This window comes from Gossypium arboreum, chromosome 11, assembly GCF_025698485.1.
Source record: "Gossypium arboreum isolate Shixiya-1 chromosome 11, ASM2569848v2, whole genome shotgun sequence".
NCBI lineage: Eukaryota > Viridiplantae > Streptophyta > Magnoliopsida > Malvales > Malvaceae > Gossypium > Gossypium arboreum.
In genome coordinates this window covers 2346979-2365424 of record NC_069080.1, presented here as the reverse complement: position 1 = coordinate 2365424, position 18446 = coordinate 2346979, and the positions used below count along the sequence as shown (strand labels likewise).

The following is an 18446-nucleotide window of genomic DNA, read 5'->3' as shown; positions in this document are numbered from 1 at the left end:
TTGCTTGTTTGTATTTAAGTTCTAATTGAAAAAAATTAATTATTAATTAAAAGTTAAAAACTCAATTAAATTTGAAATTATTTGAATTAAGTATTGAAACATTTAAATTCGAATAACGGGAGTTTTAAAATTTCTCAAACTTAATTTTGTTGTCCGCAATAATTGATTTGGTCCTGTTCTTATGCGCGTGCTTCTTATCCGTAGGGATAAAATCAATTCAAGGCAGCCCATAATCATGCTTTATATCAACATCACATATCAATTATCCATATATGCGTTCTTACTAGACCTATATTATTTATTTAAATTAAATACAGAAACCTTTAATTTAAATATATAATATGCTATACAAATAGAAAGTATAGTAATTTATTTAAAAATAAATATTAAAAAAACAATGACAATTTTTAAAATTATTTATAGAATAAAAAATATATTATTAATATATCAAATATTAATATTATCTAATATACTAACAGTACATTTCTTATTTTACAATAAATTTTAAAATTTATTATATGTCTTTTTAAAAATATATTATTATATCTTTCTAAAATATTTGTCAAGCGAAATCTAAAAATTTCATTAATATAACAAATGTATTTTCAAATGTATAAATATAACGTGGAGGATTTATTTAAAAGTTCACATCTACCCACATTAAATTGCTTTTTTGTTGACGAAGTAGCTGTCATTTTAAGTCAAACAAAAGTTTTAGAATTTAATAATTATCAAATGAAAAATATTGATATATTGTTAAAAGTTTCAATAAATAAAGTTAGGTTATGATAAATGTATATAGAGTGTATATAGTAACATAATTAAAAAGAATTGACTAAAAAATAATTAAAAGGAAATATATAAAAGAAATAAAACAAGTATTTGTTAGTATTTCAAATACTTATTATTGTTAAATTTGATATTATTGGTATGATTTTCGATTCATACTTCTAGTTCAATAATTATTTTAGATAAAATAATTAAAATTAAAGGTTAGTAACCTTTAAGTTTTTATACTCTGACGTATTTAGAATTTTGTCGTTATATTTTTTAAAAATTTAGATTTTTATTTTTCTAATTTAATAATTTAAGTTTAATGGTTAAAATTGTTAAATTTATTGATGTGATATCTTAAAATTAAAAAAAACTATTCACTTGATAGTCATGTCACAAAAATAAAATTATAACGGAGTTGAATTTAATAAAAATTCAACAATATTAACAATTCTTCAAATTTATGTTAATATTTTAATTAAAATAAAATATTTAAATTAAGATGGAAATTCAACTTTCACATTTTCATATAATTAAAAGGTAGATGAATAGAATTGAAAATTAACAATTATTATCATTAATGTAAAAGAAATTAAGAACAGGTGTCCAAGAAGAAAACCCTTTATGTATTGCAGTATAGATTAGTATTAGTTTTTATATAAAAAGAGAAGATAAATGGTCGGAAATCGGGATCATCGTAGATTCCCAAATCCGAATATATTAGCGTTCAAACTTGTCGGTCTCCAAAATCCCCATTTTCCTATTTTTATTTCTCCGTAATTAAAACATTGACCAAAAATAAATCACGTGTTTTTTAATGGCCGGTTTAGATTGCTTCAGACAGTAAGATTCGTGCCATAAGCCATAATCAGTGACGTATCCTCAAAACTGTCTTTTAATATCAAACTTTTTATCAAAAGAAATCATATATTCAACTGAAATCCGGCACACAGTATATTCAATCCAGGCTGATCCTATATTATTAATCTTTTCTTTTTGTTTTTCCAAAATCAATATACTTTTTTTTTTTGAAAAATTGTTCTTTTTCAAGCTCTAATTCGAATCGAGAAACCAAAAGAAGGAAAAAAATGGAGGCGTTGGATTACCATGCGGAAGAGAGGAGAAAGGCGGAGTTTGATGTGGAAGAGATGAAGATCGTTTGGGCTGGTTCTCGTCAAGCTTATGAGATCTCCGATCGAGTTGCTCGTCTCGTTGCTAGCGATCCGGTGAGTTTTTTTTTTCTTTGATTTGTTATTTTTGGGGGATAAAAGCATGTGAAAGCAAAGTTTATGTTTTAAATTTGTTATCTAGTTGTTGTTGACTGATCTGTTTGTTTTCCACTTTTCCTTTTGTTTTCTGTTGATCTCTTAGTTTCTTTCGAGGGACTGGAAGTACTAATTCAAAATTCAACTTAAAATCCAATATTAGAGAGCATCTTATCATTTTTCACTGTTGCCAGTGATTCATTTTACTTTCTGAGCTAACTTTCTTTCTGCAGTTTGATTCCCGAGAACATGTAGGAAAAAGATTAAGCTGAACTTTTTGACATTGGTGTACTGTTATTCATTGGTTTCACAAGAATTGGCATGATTGAAAACGTTAAATAACGAAATATATGTTTTTTCTGGCTATTATGTTTCTGCCTGTGCTAGTGATCTTGTTGTTAATCAAGATTTTTTAGTTTTTTACCTGTTCACCGACCTAATGGATTAAAGTCACTTTTAATATTGACATTTTTTTATTTTAACTCCATTTTTAAATAATTTTGTTGCTGTTTTCTGAAGGTCTTTCGAAAGGATAATAGAACTATGCTATCTAGGAAGGACTTGTTTAAAGATACTTTGCGAAAAGCTGCTCATGCATGGAAGCGGATAATTGAGCTTCGTCTCTCTGGTTTGTTTTTCAGCTGTGTTTTTTTTCTTCTTCTAAATTGATTTTTCCCATGGACATATCTGGTTTAATAGAAATCTTCCCTTTTAACAGAAGAAGAGGCCTCTAAATTAAGGTTTTTTGTCGATCAGCCTGTTTTCACAGATCTTCACTGGGTAAGTTCCTATTTTTCTTTTCCTGTTTCTAATCTTCACATGTAAATGTATGTTTGGGAAACGTAACATGCCTTGGTTGATTAATTTCCCGAATTTAATATAAAATGTTAGCAGGGAATTTAATATGACATTTCTTCAAAGAGTTTTCTTAACCTTCTTTGTATATTTTCTTGACAGGGAATGTTCATACCTGCAATTAAAGGACAAGGAAATGAGGAGCAGCAACAGAAGTGGCTTCCAATGGCATATAAGATGCAAATTATTGGATGCTATGCACAAACTGAGCTTGGTCATGGCTCCAATGTCCAAGGGCTAGAGACGACTGCAACATTTGATCCTGAGACTGATGAATTCGTCATTCATAGTCCCACATTGACTTCAAGCAAAGTGCGTAAAATGGTTAACAAGCCTTTAACTGATTCTTTCTTTGACATTGATTAGTTACATCTTTCTATGAACTATATCACGAGAGGTGCTTCAGTTGTCGTTCTCAATTCTTCTTAACTGAGACACCCTCAACTGCTCTCTCCTCTTTTACCTGTGTTCTGTTGTAGTTTTCGTAAGGGCACTATACATTCTTATTGAAAGGCTTTAAGCTTAAATCGATCTTAATGTATCTTCTTGACTTAACATTCACTAATGGGGTTTGTCATTAATAGTGGTGGCCTGGTGGACTGGGTAAAGTATCCACACATGCTTTGGTTTATGCTCGTCTTATTACAGATGGACAAGACCATGGAGTGCATGGTAAGTATGAAATGCATAAACTTACTTATTTTGCTGGTATTTTGTATATTAATTCTGAATGTCCCTTTTTCAGGTTTTATTGTCCAGCTGCGTAGCTTGGACGATCACTTACCTCTTCCTGGCATAACAGTGGGAGATATTGGAATGAAATTTGGAAGTGGGGCATATAACAGCATGGATAATGGTGTTCTGAGATTTGATCATGTTCGCATTCCAAGGGACCAAATGCTAATGGGGTTTGTTCTCTAACCTTGCCTCTATGTCTTGTCTCTTTTGTCTGATACTTTTTTCTGAAGGTAAATATTTCATCTGTCATTTGATTAAGGGTTTAAGTTTACCGATAAGTTTAGATTTTCATGTTGGGAAGTATCTTCTAAATGAGTTTTTCTTAGATGATCCTATAATGAGCACTTCTCTTGAGTGATGTTATAAAGATGCAAAAGTTTCAGCTACTTCACTCAACGCGTACAGGAGTTTTGGACTGCTCAGAAATGTAAAATTTATAAAATTCCTTTCATTGATGGAAGAAAACCATCTGAAAGAAACCGAAAACTTATAAATTTTAATCTAAGTTGAAGTTTCACTCCTATAGCATGATATTCATGGATAAACATGTTGACTGTTCTAAAGTGTGCTTTTTCTTATTCCTCTCCGAATGTCGCAGTGTTTCACAGGTTACAAGAGAAGGGAAATTTATGCAATCTGATGTTCCTCGCCAGCTGGTTTATGGTACGATGGTATATGTCCGACAAAAAATTGTAGCCGATGCTTCTTGTGCTTTATCAAGGGCAGTATGTATTGCAACAAGGTATAGTGCTGTTCGTAGACAATTTGGTTCGCATAATGGTGGCCCGGAAACCCAGGTATGATCGTCTTTTGGATATTATATACATATTTCAAATATGGGTTGCTGTATACAATTTGGTTCACAGACTTTCTTGTAGTAATGTTCCAATAATTGTGTTCAAGAATCTGCAAGCTGCTGAATTTCCAGAATTAATTTTGCTTGTACTGAAGGCTGATGTGCATCGAATGCTTTAACACTTATTTTATTTTATTTCAGGTGATTGACTATAAAACTCAGCAAAGTAGACTCTTCCCTTTGCTTGCTTCTGCCTATGCTTTCAGATTTGTTGGTGAGTGGCTGAAATGGCTATACACTGACGTGACTCGAAGATTGGAAGCCAATGATTTCTCCACATTACCTGAGGTCCATGCATGTACTGCAGGGTTAAAATCTGTTACTACTTCTGCAACTGCAGTATGTCACATTACTAACCTCCGTCACTTTTCCTTGTTAATATATTGAATATTTTGATGGGGCAGTTATTTCGTAAAATATCGCTTGGATCACCATTTTGATGGCATAAATGATCTCTTAATTTAAAATTCTTTTTGGCATTCATTACATAATAACTGTCAATAGCATCTTTTAATTTTTTTTTTTTTGGGGGATGGGTTGCTTTTAGCTTGACTGAAACAAATATGGTTGCAGGATGCAATCGAAGAATGCCGGAAATTATGTGGTGGTCATGGTTATCTTTCTAGCAGTGGGCTCCCTGAGTTATTTGCAGTTTATGTCCCTGCCTGTACTTATGAAGGCGACAATGTTGTGCTACTTTTACAGGTATGTCAGATGAGAAAATATTACCCCTTCTACTTTCAACACCTTTTCATCATCTTTATTTTGTTCTTCAGTATGGTAGGGGATGAATTCTAATATTCTAATGGAGACTTAATCCGAGTATAGAGTAGTATGTCTTGCTATTTGTGTTATGAATCTTTGACTTCAATGCAAGTGGAAACGTTTCTTTAGGTTTCAAGGTTTCTAATGAAGACCGTTTCCCAGCTGGGGTCTGGGAAGAAGCCTGTCGGGACAATAGCTTACATGGGACGATCAGAACACCTCTTGCAATGCCGTTGTGAAGTTGAAAGGGGTATCTGTTATACATTTTCTCTTGACCTGTTTTTACTACTTATATTGGCTTTTCAAGTTTTCATGTCTTGAAAGATTGAAAATTGTCTTTCTTCCAAACAGTAATGTTTTCCCAAATTCAATGAGTGAGGTTATTTCAATTCTATCTACAAACTGATGCCAACTTACAGACTGGTGTATATGGTGTTAACCTTACAGCAATTCCTAGTTATTGACAAACTATTATCGGTTAGGGGTGTTTCACAAACATGGTAATTTCATTTCTTTCGTTGGCTTGCAGCTGAGGATTGGCTAAAGCCTAATGTAATATTGGAGGCATTTGAAGCGAGGGCTGCTAGGATGTCGGTCACCTGTGCAAAAAACCTTAACAATTTTCCAAATCAAGAAGAGGGTATGTCCCATCTACCATGATGAAGGAATAACCACCCTTTTATATCAGTATAGTTTTCACTCGACATGTTAACCAAGTTAACTCTTGTAGATTCTGAGTCGCGTAATTTAAAACTTTGGATGAGTTTTCAATGATCGTTATTTTGTCAATGATATAAGGCAAAGATTGATGTCCGTAAGTTTGATGTGCTTCCATATATCCCTTTGTCTGTCTGCAGGTTTTGCTCAACTCGCAACTGATTTGGCTGAGGCTGCAGTCGCTCATGTTCAGTTAATTATTGTTTCCAAGTAAGCTTCTCCGGTCTTATTGATATGAGATGTTGCGTACAAAATTAATTTTTAACGAGTTTTCTTATTGTGGTCCTTTGCATAAAGTCATGCAAGTTATTGGTTTTTTGGATGGAAGGACCCGAACTCTAATTCCTTATGAAATTTTCATGGCAATGTTTTGGGAAACGTATAGAGTAACCAAATGGGATCTGATTATTCTCGACTGTTTATTTTGTGTTGCAAAATGTTTTCTAAGACCTTCTTTCTCAGGTTCATCGAGAAATTGCACCAAGACATACCCGGAAAGGGAGTAAAAAGACAGTTGGAGATCCTATTTAATGTATATGCTTTAAGTCTGTTACACAAACATCTTGGTGACTTTGTCGCCTCCGGCTGCATTACCCCAAAGCAAGGTGCACTAGCAAATGAACAGCTGAGATTATTGTACTCCCAGGTTCACTTCGATAATCCGAGTTTGTTACTTTACATGGTGCTTTTGCTTGAAAGACTGCTGCAATCCACTAGTTTCTGATCTCATTTCTTTCGTCTCTCAGGTCCGTCCAAATGCTATTGCACTTGTCGATGCATTCAACTACACTGACCATTACCTTGGCTCCGTTCTTGGTCGCTATGATGGAAATGTGTATCCAAAACTCTATGAGGAAGCATGGAAAGATCCTCTGAACGAGACTGTCGTACCCGATGGTTACCATGATTATATTCGGCCAATATTGAAGCAACATATTCGCGTTGCAAGACTCTAAAAAAACAATCAACCATCTTGCTGTTGAATTGTATAGTATGTTATATGAATGAATAAAGTGCAGAGATACTGGTCATTCGAAAGAGCAAGTCAGGTTTACGGCTGTGCCCAACAATGTACTTAGATTATGGCTTGATTATTTAAATGGGATACTATCAGTTTTAGTCCCTTCCAATTAATCAAGCATTTCATTTAAGCTTTTCTTAAACACAATTTTACCTCCCGCAAAAATTTTAAATTTTCATTTTAGCCTCCGTACCGAATTCCTGCCTTATCCCTGTTTCCAGGTAATACAAAACTTCCCACAGCTAAAATCCTGTCGACATCTGGATATTCACTGCTATGCCTATTGCATGTATGCATTAATACTCAAAGTTCTAAAATTAAGATTCTTCAAAACGTCTTAATATTGATTTATGCATTAAAAATATCAGTATATTCAATAACAAAAGTTTCCGTTTTTATACAATGATGATTTAAACTCAAATTATTCTTAAAAAAAATCATCCCTCATTTAATAACTCAAAACAGATTAATATAAACTCTACTGATTAAACCAAATTTAAGTTATTTTTAATTCAAATCTAATTTACTAACATAGGCATATCATTTACGCTTTTAAACAAATCCGATGATTTCTATGTTCTCATCGTATTTGTATGCTTTTTTCGTGTCATAACTGTGTAAATGTGTTTTAAATTTTTAGACAACTCAATAATTGTGTTAAAACAGACATGAAAGACAAGCATGATGTTGACAAGTTGAGGAAAGACGAGCACTGAGAAAATATGTTGGACGAAAGCTTAAAACAGCTTAATGAATTAACGTGTTAGTTATATTTCCCATCAACTATTAATTTCATCATGGGTCAGTCGAAATTATTATTTCGGATCCTTTGCATTGTTTACTTTTATTATGCGTTTCGACAATTGGATCCTTGCACCTAAATCTTAGTCTAGCTTAGATTGTATTCTATATTCAAGATGATACCAACTCTTGATTACTATGTTGGGGGTTTGTGCAGTGACGGAGCTAGGAGAGTTGGCAGGAATTTCTTCTCTTTAAAATAGAAAATTTTTTTTGAAATTTTTTATAATTTATAAAAATTTAAAGTAGTAATAATAAAATTATACTTTGGTCCCTAAAATTAATATACAATTTAATTCTTTCTTCTCAAATAATTTTTATGGCTCTGCCTGGTTTGTGTAGACTAGGCAAAATTTTTATAATTTTGGAGTGATTTAATTTTATTTGAATAACTATTTAATAGTATATTTATTTATTTATTATTGTAAGTATTAGTAAAAATAGTTTTTAATATTTTAAATAATGTTAGGTGTTTTCTACGATAAATGGATTTGAATAAAGGATGTAAAAAACTTTTGGCACATAAATTGGTTTACTTTAAGGTAATGTTGTTTGAATTGGATCAGTTGGTTGATCAATTGGATCGAGAATTAATCAGGGCATTGGTTTAGAAAAAGTGATTAGATTAGTTAATTTGGGAATTGGTAAGAATAGGTCGAACCTAGTAGTTGAATCAATTTTTTATTGTATTTGATATTTTATGAGTTTTTAATGATTTATTCAATCGATCTGGTTGGACCAGTGAACCAATGGTCGAAATGGTCATCACAGAGTTGTCAATCCGACTGATTCAATTAAATAAATCATTAAAAATTCATAAAAAAAATTAAATCAATTCACTATGTCTATACTGATTCACAGTTCAATCAATCTAAGACTTTCTCCAAATCGATTCTTGGTCCGATCAACTAATCTGATCCAGTTTAAACAACCACAGTTTACTTCTCTCACACGAATAGGATAATTCAATTAATAAATTTCATAAATGTTAATTTATTTTTTAATGTGATATATACAATTTTATTTTTATTTTATTTTTCAAATCATTAATATTATTGTTGTTATGATACCATTTTAAGTCTACTAATTGTATAGAGTGAGTGGCATCTATATTAAGTTTACTAATTGTATACACCAACAATCATATTCATGTAACAAAGAAATAATTATTTTATAAAAGCACAACAAAATCAAAATTGGATGCTTATAAATAAAAGTGAATGAAAATTAAAATTTATGAGTATTATTATATAAATTAAAATTTATATATTGCATCACAAGATTTATGTATTATTTTAAATATAAAATTACTTTATTTTAAAAATAAAATTAGTTTATTTTATAGGAAAAGAAATACTAATATTCAAATTGTTTGTACTCTATCACTTAAAAAAAAGTTAAAAGTTAAAAGTAAAAATATAAAATATATACTATAAAAATTAGACAATTGAGGACACTATGTATTGACTTAATGGTTAGGATGTTCACCGCATCAGATGTGTTCTAGATTTCTAGTCGTGTTAATCGTCTTGCTGTTAAGATTTTATCTTCATTTTATAATTCACCCAACAAAATATTAGACAATTGAGTTAAAAAAATTTATTGGTCCCTTTTCCTAGTGGTCATTAATTTCTAATATCAAAACACAACTACTTAAACATTGAATTTTCCTAATGCAATTATTTTAACATTAATATTTTTATAAATTTATACATTTTTGGAATATTGTACCTAATGTGCGTTGATTTTTTTTCTTCCACTAAACCAATTTTAAAACAATTAAGAAAAATTGTATAAGTGTTTACGTTTCGATTTTTTTGCACGACAAAAACTATACTATCTATTAAAATCTATATAAAATGAATGATTTTGTTATTATTATTCGTATTTGTTTTACCGTACATATTTAGGGTTTATAATTATTTCTTTTAATAATTTTGTCTTTTAAAATTTGAATCTGCATTCTCTCATGTGGTAAGTACACGATGATTACAATTTGATTGGTGTGTCTTAAATATGCTTCACGCCATATTCAAACTAGCATTTAATATCTAATTTGATGACTGAGCTAGCAAAAGGACTCAATGATCTAATTAAAATATCATAAAGCTTAAGGACTAATTTAAATTATAATCAATAAGCATATTTAAATTACACCTCACCATATTCATACCAAAATTTAATGTTTAAATTGACCACTAAGTTGACAAAAGGACCTAATGACTCAATTAGAATATACTGAAGTTTAGAGACTAATTTAAAATCTGAGTGAAGATATTTAATACAATTAGACATGTTCAATGATCGAGTTACCCTCCCAGGCTTGACAACTTACCCTAAAAATTAAAAGGTTTTGACGAAAATGTTAGGTCCAAAAAATGCGCTTGAAAAAGGTCATGCTCGTTTAAAATATGAATCGGGCTTAAGCTTAAGCATTCAATGCTTGAGGTTGGCCTGACAGGAAACATTTTCTAAATTTGTAATGTTATTTTTATATACTGTGTAACCTATATTATATAAAATTTAAATCTATAGTAATGTATAATGCTACAATACAAACATATTAAAAAAAAGTTGAGTTGCCTATATGTAATTTTTTTTATATTAAAAAAAATGAAAGGGACCATAAAGGTGTTTTCACCTAAAATAAAACGTATACGAGCGATATTTACAAATATCCAAGAGAAGAAAATCCCAAAAAGAAAAAACAATTCATTCATGCAATTATTTGGATAAATGACAATAAATTTACTCAAATTTCACTAAACACCGATTCCATTGATGGATAGCCCTATTTTAACTCTATTATACCATCATGTCAAAAGGCTTTCAGGGGGAAAATATTTCCTTAACAAAATCGAAACTTGTATATAAAAAACATACTCAATATATATTAGGGTTAATATCTGATTTGATACTTATGTTTATTTTCGATGTTTAATTTAGTATTTGAGTTTTTTTTTTTTAGATCGGTGCTTGAGTTTGGCTTCAATATTAAAATTGGTATTCAGACTAAATAACATTATATGATCCAATGAATATTTTAACCCGTAAAAATAAGCATTTAATCGAGATAAAAAAAAAAACTTAAGTATTAAGTTGAAAAAATTCAAATACTAATTTAAATATTAAAGATAAACTCAAATATGACAAAAAATCCGTAAATGTCAAATTGAATATTAGAGTCAAACTCCGATTCTAAAGACTATATTAACCCTATGTATGATCTTCTAAACATTTGATTTTCTTCATATTAGTACAAGCAAAAAAGTGTGAACGGGGAAAAAAATAGCGTAATTGTGGTTAAAAAGGGACAAATAATTTTCTTTCATTAAAATAATTCATGAAAATAAATTGAAACAGACATGTAAACTGATTGAGGAAATAGATCGACGATGTCAGCTTTCATATGGAAATGCATGGTTTGAATTTGTAATAGATATGTCAAAAACAATATGCATACTGTTGGTCCACAAATAATTCATCAACCAAACTTCTAAAATAACTCAACGTCATACCCAAAATTACTTTTTTTTTTTAGTAGTTTATAAGGGCAATTAATTACAAATATAAAGTACGGGTGAAGGGAAGAAAAATAATTAAAGATGAGGGGTCAAACGATTAATCAAGGGTTAAGTCAGAAAATTCTTTTAATAGAACGAAATTAAATTGTAATTTTTATGATAGTCAAATGTAATTTCATAATTTTAATAGCTTATATCTTTTAATTTTTAAAGGATTAAATTAAAAATTTATATTTTAAGGGATAAAATATAAATTTATATTTATTAATTTAAAATTTTAAAGGGTCTAACTGATTTTTTTTGTTTTAGGGTTGAGTTCCTACTAACCTCCTTAGCTACGCCCTAGAGATAAATTATAGATATATCAATTTATATTTTTATGGGTTTAAATACGAGGGTAAAAATTAGTGTCGATTCCTTTAAATTAATTTATGAATATAAATTACAAATAATATAACTCGATGAATTATAATTATAACCTCAAATAATTTAAGAAAATTCGTCACATTTATTAATGGTAAAATACGAACTTTCAAATTTTAATAGGGTTAAATTATAAAAACAGTCACTTTTATTTGTCTTAAATTATATTTTAGTCACTTGTGTTTGAAATATTATGTTTTAGTTATTTACGTTATCGTTTTGTTATGAAATGGTCACTCTACCATTAAGCTCCGTTACCTCCCTAACAGCAATCTTAGGTGACAGTCTAAATGAGTTTTAAATGCCAACTTAGATGTCTAGTTGTTGAGATGAAAATAAATTTTTAATTAAATCAATTTAATTTGGACTGCCACATAGTACATCCAAGTAGGCATTTAAAACCCATTTGGCCTGCTATATAGGACCGCCGTTAGGGAAGTAATGGAGCTTAACAATAGAGTGACCACTTCGTAATAAAACAATAAGGTAAGTGACTAAAATATAACTTAAGGCAAACAAAAATAACCTTTTTTATAGTTTACCTTTAATAATTTAATTTAATAATTTAATTTAAGACGTAAAAAAGAATTTCGAAAAATATTTCACAAAAAATATTATAATAACTAATATAAATTTCCTAGTTTGCTTCTTAAATCATAAGAAGCTAAGGAGCTTCTTCTCCATCAAGCAATGCCCAATATACTGCTCCAAAACAATGTCCACTACGGAAGTGCCACTGATTGCAACGTCGGAGACTCAATCCTCTTCATCTCCTCCAGAAAACGAGTCGGGGGCGGAAATATTTAAGTCCGAGAGAACCCGGAAATCGGAAACTGGAAACGAAAGAAAGGGAAAGGTTAAAAACGATGAAATATTTGAAGGGAAACATCAAACATACAGGGGAGTAAGGATGCGTCAATGGGGCAAATGGGTATCTGAAATAAGGGAACCTAAGAAGAAATCAAGAATTTGGCTGGGCACATTCGAAACAGCTGAGATGGCAGCTCGAGCACACGATGTAGCAGCGCTGACGATTAAAGGTGAATCGGCTTATCTCAATTTCCCCGACTCAGCTCACGAGCTTCCCCGTCCACGTAGTTCGTCGCCGAAGGACATCCAAGCTGCTGCCGCTAAAGCAGCCGCCATGAGCTTCACGAAAAGCAGCCATAAACATGATGAAGATGATGCTGATCAATTGATTCCTCATCGAGACTCATCATCATCAAGCTCACCTTTAATTAATGATGATGCATTTATAGACCTTCCGGATCTGTTGATGCACATGAACCATCGGATTGATGAGTTCTGGGTCTCATTTCCATGGCCGGTCACTGCAACCGATGATGATATTGTTGAAAATGGCTTTGGATATTCAGAGTCGCGCCTTAGGGAGTATTTCTAGGCGTATTTCTAGGCCAAAGAGGTCGTCTCCCAGCTTATAGCTACAACAAAAAGAGTTTAAGCGACGGTTTAAAAATATTTTGTTGCCTAATTAATAATGGATAATTAATATTAAAAAAACAATTTGTATTCATATATTTTATACTATTATAATCGTGTTTAAAATGTATTATTAATGTGTAAATTTTAGGGTATTTGTGTAAATTATACTACATTAATAATCTATACTTGATAGACTTTAATATATTTTTAATGTGTCAATATTTTTCCTTAATTTTGTAACTCTCTCATCGTGTGAAATCTAATCATATTTCTTTTAATTAAATGGTTAGTTCTTATTGTTGCTAATAAATTTATAATATTAAGCAATGTTAATATAGGATAATAAAATGTGATGTTTATGCCACGCCTTTTCTTTTAATAAATAAATAATCATTTAATAAAAGGATTACAATGGAGGATTCTTGGACAATTGTATAAACAATATAAAATAAATTGTAAAAATTACATTAAATCTGAGACAATTTGTAGAGATAGAACAAGACAAAATCTAAAGACCTTAAAACTAATTTAAAAAAGAGAGCATATTTCACTTAAATCAAGTTATCGTTGTTTAATAAGAAAAAGTAAATGTGAAAACTTTCACATATTCGTTAATATTTAGACATAAGAGTGTAAAAATTACCGTGATGTGAAAAAAAAAGAAAAGAGAAAAAAGGCAAGGAAATGAGGAAGGATAGAGAGGGGGAGAAAAAAAAGGAAAAAAAAAATGTGGATGAAGAGAGGGGAGTAGGGCCTCCTTCAGGTTACAAAATGAAAGTATTAGAGAGACCTACTGCAACATATATAACATTATTGTTGACTTGGTTCTATATATTTGGGTTATATTTTAACTAAGCCGATTTTACTGTTTAAAAAATAAAGATATTTTTATGATTAATTTAAATTATTTTTAAATAGTAAACAATTTTTTTGTGGGTTTAGATACATTGGCTTTAGGCTAGAATTTTTTGGGAATTAATTCTCAATTAGACTTGACTCATAAAAATTATAATTAGTTAAAATAGTTTTTATTGAAATAATCTAAATATGTAGATTTGAGTATGTTTAAGTATATATAATATTTTTAACTCATACATACTGTATTAATGTCCTCAATATATATTTTTGAATAAAGTTATTTTCATGTTTTCGTGATTATCTTTTCCGATAATGTTATCTTTGATATTCGAATTCAAATTTTTCTCATGAATCCAACCATTGTTAGTAGGATTAACTGTTGATATATGTCGACTGAATTTTAACTTGATTAGCATTAATATTATTGCTAATACATGAGGACTTGAATTTGAGTGTATCGTAATACCTTTATTTACTTATTTAAGGGTTGGGAGATTTTATAGATATTCTGAAAGTAGATGTACCACATTAAAAATTAAGTTTAGTTGATTTTCCTGCAAAATAATGCCACATGACAGTATATGATTGGTCTATGTGGCAATTTTGTCAGTAGGTACTAGATTGGTAAATGGAAATTAAGTTCAAGTAACATATGGGCATTTTGAAAGTAAAGGTACCACATTAAAAATTTCGTTACAGGGGAATTTTTTGGCATTATCCCTAGAAAAGACGGTTGACATTCTCAAACGACGTCGCCTTCTCCGTGACAAAACTCGAACACGACGAGACTTTCAATTGCAACCAATAAGATATCGCCATGTCAGCAAAAGCTTCAACTTTGACCACATCTAGAATTAAAAGGACTAGAACGCTACCGGGTAACAGCCTCAGAGTCCCCACCAAATCACCCAACAAAATCATAAATTAATAACGCTAACTTAGTAATTTGAAACTCCACCTATTTAATGTCAGCTCGTCCATCGCCCGCTTCGATAAAGAACAGAAGTGGAACAGTGAATTTTCAAACAATTTAATTTTGTTTTTTAATTTCATTTTCCCCTTCCGAATTAGATTTCATATTAAAACCTCGAAAACTTCAAGGATTTGATTTCAAATTCGAGATCATTCAATGGCTGCCCCTTTTCTTTCTGCTCCTTTTCAACCCTACGTTTATCAAGTAATATTTCCTTTTTTTGCAGAACTCTTTTTACTCTTGTATTAGTTTTCTGTTTGTTTCATGATAAATTTGAGGTAAAATTAAGGAGACTCAACCTTGTTTCTTTGCAACTGGCTTGCATTTTAATGGAATTTCGGTTATGTTATGCCATTTGATCTGTTATGTTTAACTCGCATCGTTGAGAAATAATGATTGGGGTTCCCTTAAATAGATTTGACTTTGATTTCACTGTTGAAGTTGATCCGTTTGTAATAAATGTTTATGTTACGTTGTTTATTCCTAAGACTTCAGTGATCAAACCGTGAGAGTAGCTAGTATAAGTGCTGAATTCGGTGAACAACAAATATTTTGTTAGCTTTAGTGGAAATTAGAATTTTAATCTTGTGTAGTCTAAATGCCTCAGCATGTGTGTGTAAATGTATCTTATATATATATATACATAATAGTCTCTTTTTGGTATAAAATTGTGTAGAGTCAGCAAGATGCTGTGATCCCATTTCAAATATTGGGTGGTGAGGCTCAAATAGTTCAGGTACTTCCATGTTCCAAGCTTTTATCTAGAATTATGCCTATGAGACCCCATGTCTAGGTTTTGAAACCTCTACTTATTTCAATCTTGGTATTGGTTCTTTCTTTCGCAAGATAATGTTGAAGCCTCAAGAAAAGGTTATCGCGAAACCTGGTAGGTGGTTGCTTTGCTCTCTGTTGTATTCCTTGGTTTTGTTACTGCTACTCTAGTTTTATGCTTTATAGGAACCAGGGTCTTAAAATTACCGTGATAGGCGTTCATTGAAGTTTAAATGGGGTCAGTCTTTCAAGATGGTATATAACTGTGCTATTGGTTGCTTGGAGTTCAGATCTGTGTTCTACTATGTTAAGACAATTTTATATTGCCAAGAATGTATTGTAGTACAAGTATAGTGAGCAGAGGTGTCAAAAGTTCAACAAAACCAAGAAGATATTTTACTAACAATTTAAACCATTTATCTTTATCATACTATTCTTCTTTATAGACACAATCATGATACTTCTATGAATTGGATTGTCTGCTAAAGGCGGACAGCTTAGTCAATAAGATGATTCTCTTGCTACTTAGTTGTTGTTTGTTATCATGTAGACTTCAGTTCATGCAAAATTCATATGGAAGGTAAAAAATGCAGGGTCCATGTGCTTCATGTCTGGGTCTATTGAAATGGAAAACAATTATGTTCCTGAACATGAAGTAGGCATGTGGCAATGGCTTTTTGGCAAGAGAATAACTAGTATTGCTCTTCGAAACCCTGGTTCAAATGATGGATTTGTTGGAATTGCTGCACCTTCTCTTGCAAGGATTCTTCCGGTTTGTGTTTCAAACTTACCAAATTTTACATATACTTATTATTATATGTTGGAATTGTTATTTTACGATGGCTAAGCTTTTTTTTTTTGTCCCTGCTTCATGTTATTTTAACAGATTGATTTAGCAATGTTTGGTGGACAGCTTTTATGTCAGGTACCTAACTTATTCGTTAGTCGTTCTCTTTTTCTTTCCCCTAAGCATTAGTCACCTTTCTTTCTACTCATCTTTTGAAGGAGAGAATTCCGATAACTGCATGGAAATTCAATTTTGATGCATAATTAGCTTGTTTTTCATTCCATTAGCTTGAATCTTGATGCCGTTTTGTAAACTTATTTTTTAGCCAGATGCATTTCTTTGCTCCATCAATGATGTAAAGGTCAAAAATACAGTTGATCAGCGACCACGGAATGTTGTAAATGGTGTAGAGGTGACATACCAATAAATTTTAACATCTCAGTTCCTCTCTTGGATGCATACTGAAGCTGCATTCAAATATATTTTTCTGATATATATTTCTGTTGCATAACAGGGGTTTCTGAGGCAGAAGTTATCTGGCCAGGGGCTTGCATTTATCATTGCTGGCGGATCTGGTATATTTTCTAGTACATCCTTTAATCTTTTGTTAGAATTACTTGAGTTCAAGGGATACCACAAAAAAAGAAAATTGTTTTCTTGTCTTTTGGTTTTATAACATGTGTCAAGCAGAGTAACATGCTATAATTTATTCTACGCAAATTAAAATGCCTGTTTTATGATCTCTTTGTTCTCCCCTTCCCTCCTAGGAAAGTTAAAAAGGAAAACAAAAGTACTTCTCACTGCTTAACCAATCATTTAAAACATATCCCTTTGCTAGTTTCAAAAAATATTGCAATTGATTTGATTTTGCTAGGTAAATTGATCTTTGGAAGTCTGTGGGGGTTCGGGTTTCTTTCTTTTGCTAGTTGTGCAGAAAAATCTTGAGGTGGGTGAGGTATTAGCGGTTGATATGTCGTGCATTGTGGCCCTTACTGCTTCAGTCAATGTCCAAATCAAGTACAATGGTCCTATTCGACGAGCAGTCTTTGGAGTAAGTTGCTTGCAGTTGGTTTTTTATACACTCAGAGATGTAACGGTGGTTGAGCACTCTGAATAACTTGGTTGACAATCCTATTTGCATTGTCTCGGTTACACTGCTTCTTATTCTTCACTTGAGGCCGATGACTTCTTATTGCCTATACATGGCCTTGTAATTCTTTTATGTCCTTTGGTTGTGAAATTGCAGAGTGAGAATTTGGTGACAGCCGTTCTAACAGGACCTGGCATTGTATTCATCCAGAGTTTGCCTTTTCATCGACTTTCACAGCGATTTGCTAGGTAATATCTGATCACAGCATAAATTCCACCGTAAAAAAAGAAAAAAAGAAAAAAAAAAAAACATTTGCTGAATCATAAGGATTCTGATTTGCAGGGCGGTTACATCTCCAAACATGAGGGGAAATCCTAAGTTTTTTCTTCAGATAGCCATTATCTTTTTTCTGGCATATGTAGTAATGGTATCCTCATTAATATTAACCGATGTATGATATTTTTTCATTCTTTTTTTTAATTTAGATTAAATAGATCACAGTTTTTGATGTAAAACTTCAGGATAAGACATTGAAAGAAAATAAATTTTGGGTAACTAAACTGTTTTGTTTTGAGTGGGAATTTCATGTACTGCCAATTTTGCCGTTGTTTATATACCTATATTTGTGTTTGCCACATCCCTTGGCTCGCACAGGTCAAGGGCCATTGCTATTGGGTACCATGTGTATGTCCAAAATCTTGCACTAATTTTTTTTGAAAAAGACTGAATTTTTATACACTTTTCAATCTATTTCAATCCTCAATATCTTAATTAGTTATACTCTA

General features: G+C 31.2%; 3 protein-coding genes across 3 annotated transcripts; all 3 read left to right on the top strand.

Annotated features, from left to right (window-relative positions):
- Positions 1 to 1443: 1443 nt before the first annotated feature.
- Positions 1444 to 7138, top strand: LOC108464419 (peroxisomal acyl-coenzyme A oxidase 1-like). Its single transcript, XM_017764712.2, has 14 exons — positions 1444 to 2000; positions 2559 to 2667; positions 2758 to 2819; positions 2997 to 3206; positions 3479 to 3566; positions 3640 to 3802; positions 4231 to 4429; positions 4630 to 4827; positions 5062 to 5193; positions 5383 to 5503; positions 5783 to 5893; positions 6111 to 6180; positions 6433 to 6616; positions 6717 to 7138. Exons 1-14 carry the CDS (start codon positions 1863 to 1865, stop codon positions 6924 to 6926), a joined length of 1995 nt encoding a protein of 664 aa, XP_017620201.1. The 5' UTR covers positions 1444 to 1862; the 3' UTR covers positions 6927 to 7138.
- A 5175-nt stretch (positions 7139 to 12313) lies between these two features.
- On the top strand, positions 12314 to 13465 carry LOC108463506 (ethylene-responsive transcription factor ERF038-like). The gene has a single exon (XM_017763436.2). It carries the CDS (start codon positions 12455 to 12457, stop codon positions 13139 to 13141), a length of 687 nt encoding a protein of 228 aa, XP_017618925.1. The 5' UTR covers positions 12314 to 12454; the 3' UTR covers positions 13142 to 13465.
- Positions 13466 to 14994: 1529 nt separating this feature from the next.
- Positions 14995 to 18242, top strand: LOC108463411 (uncharacterized). The gene is made up of 10 exons (XM_017763354.2): positions 14995 to 15217; positions 15690 to 15749; positions 15860 to 15899; positions 16378 to 16556; positions 16671 to 16709; positions 16897 to 16983; positions 17086 to 17146; positions 17498 to 17622; positions 17818 to 17909; positions 18004 to 18242. Exons 1-10 carry the CDS (start codon positions 15170 to 15172, stop codon positions 18116 to 18118), a joined length of 846 nt encoding a protein of 281 aa, XP_017618843.1. The 5' UTR covers positions 14995 to 15169; the 3' UTR covers positions 18119 to 18242.
- Positions 18243 to 18446: the final 204 nt, after the last annotated feature.

Coding starts and splice junctions, on each gene's coding strand:
- LOC108463411 (XM_017763354.2), top strand. CDS start 15,170: ATGGCTGCCCCTTTTCTTTCTGCTCCTTTTCAACCCTACGTTTATCAA. Junction 15,750..15,859: donor GTGAGGCTCAAATAGTTCAG/GTACTTCCATGT, acceptor TTCTTTCGCAAG/ATAATGTTGAAGCCTCAAGA. Junction 17,910..18,003: donor CTTTCACAGCGATTTGCTAG/GTAATATCTGAT, acceptor TCTGATTTGCAG/GGCGGTTACATCTCCAAACA.
- LOC108464419 (XM_017764712.2), top strand. CDS start 1,863: ATGGAGGCGTTGGATTACCATGCGGAAGAGAGGAGAAAGGCGGAGTTT. Junction 2,668..2,757: donor AATTGAGCTTCGTCTCTCTG/GTTTGTTTTTCA, acceptor CCCTTTTAACAG/AAGAAGAGGCCTCTAAATTA. Junction 4,828..5,061: donor TTACTACTTCTGCAACTGCA/GTATGTCACATT, acceptor ATATGGTTGCAG/GATGCAATCGAAGAATGCCG.
- LOC108463506 (XM_017763436.2), top strand. CDS start 12,455: ATGTCCACTACGGAAGTGCCACTGATTGCAACGTCGGAGACTCAATCC.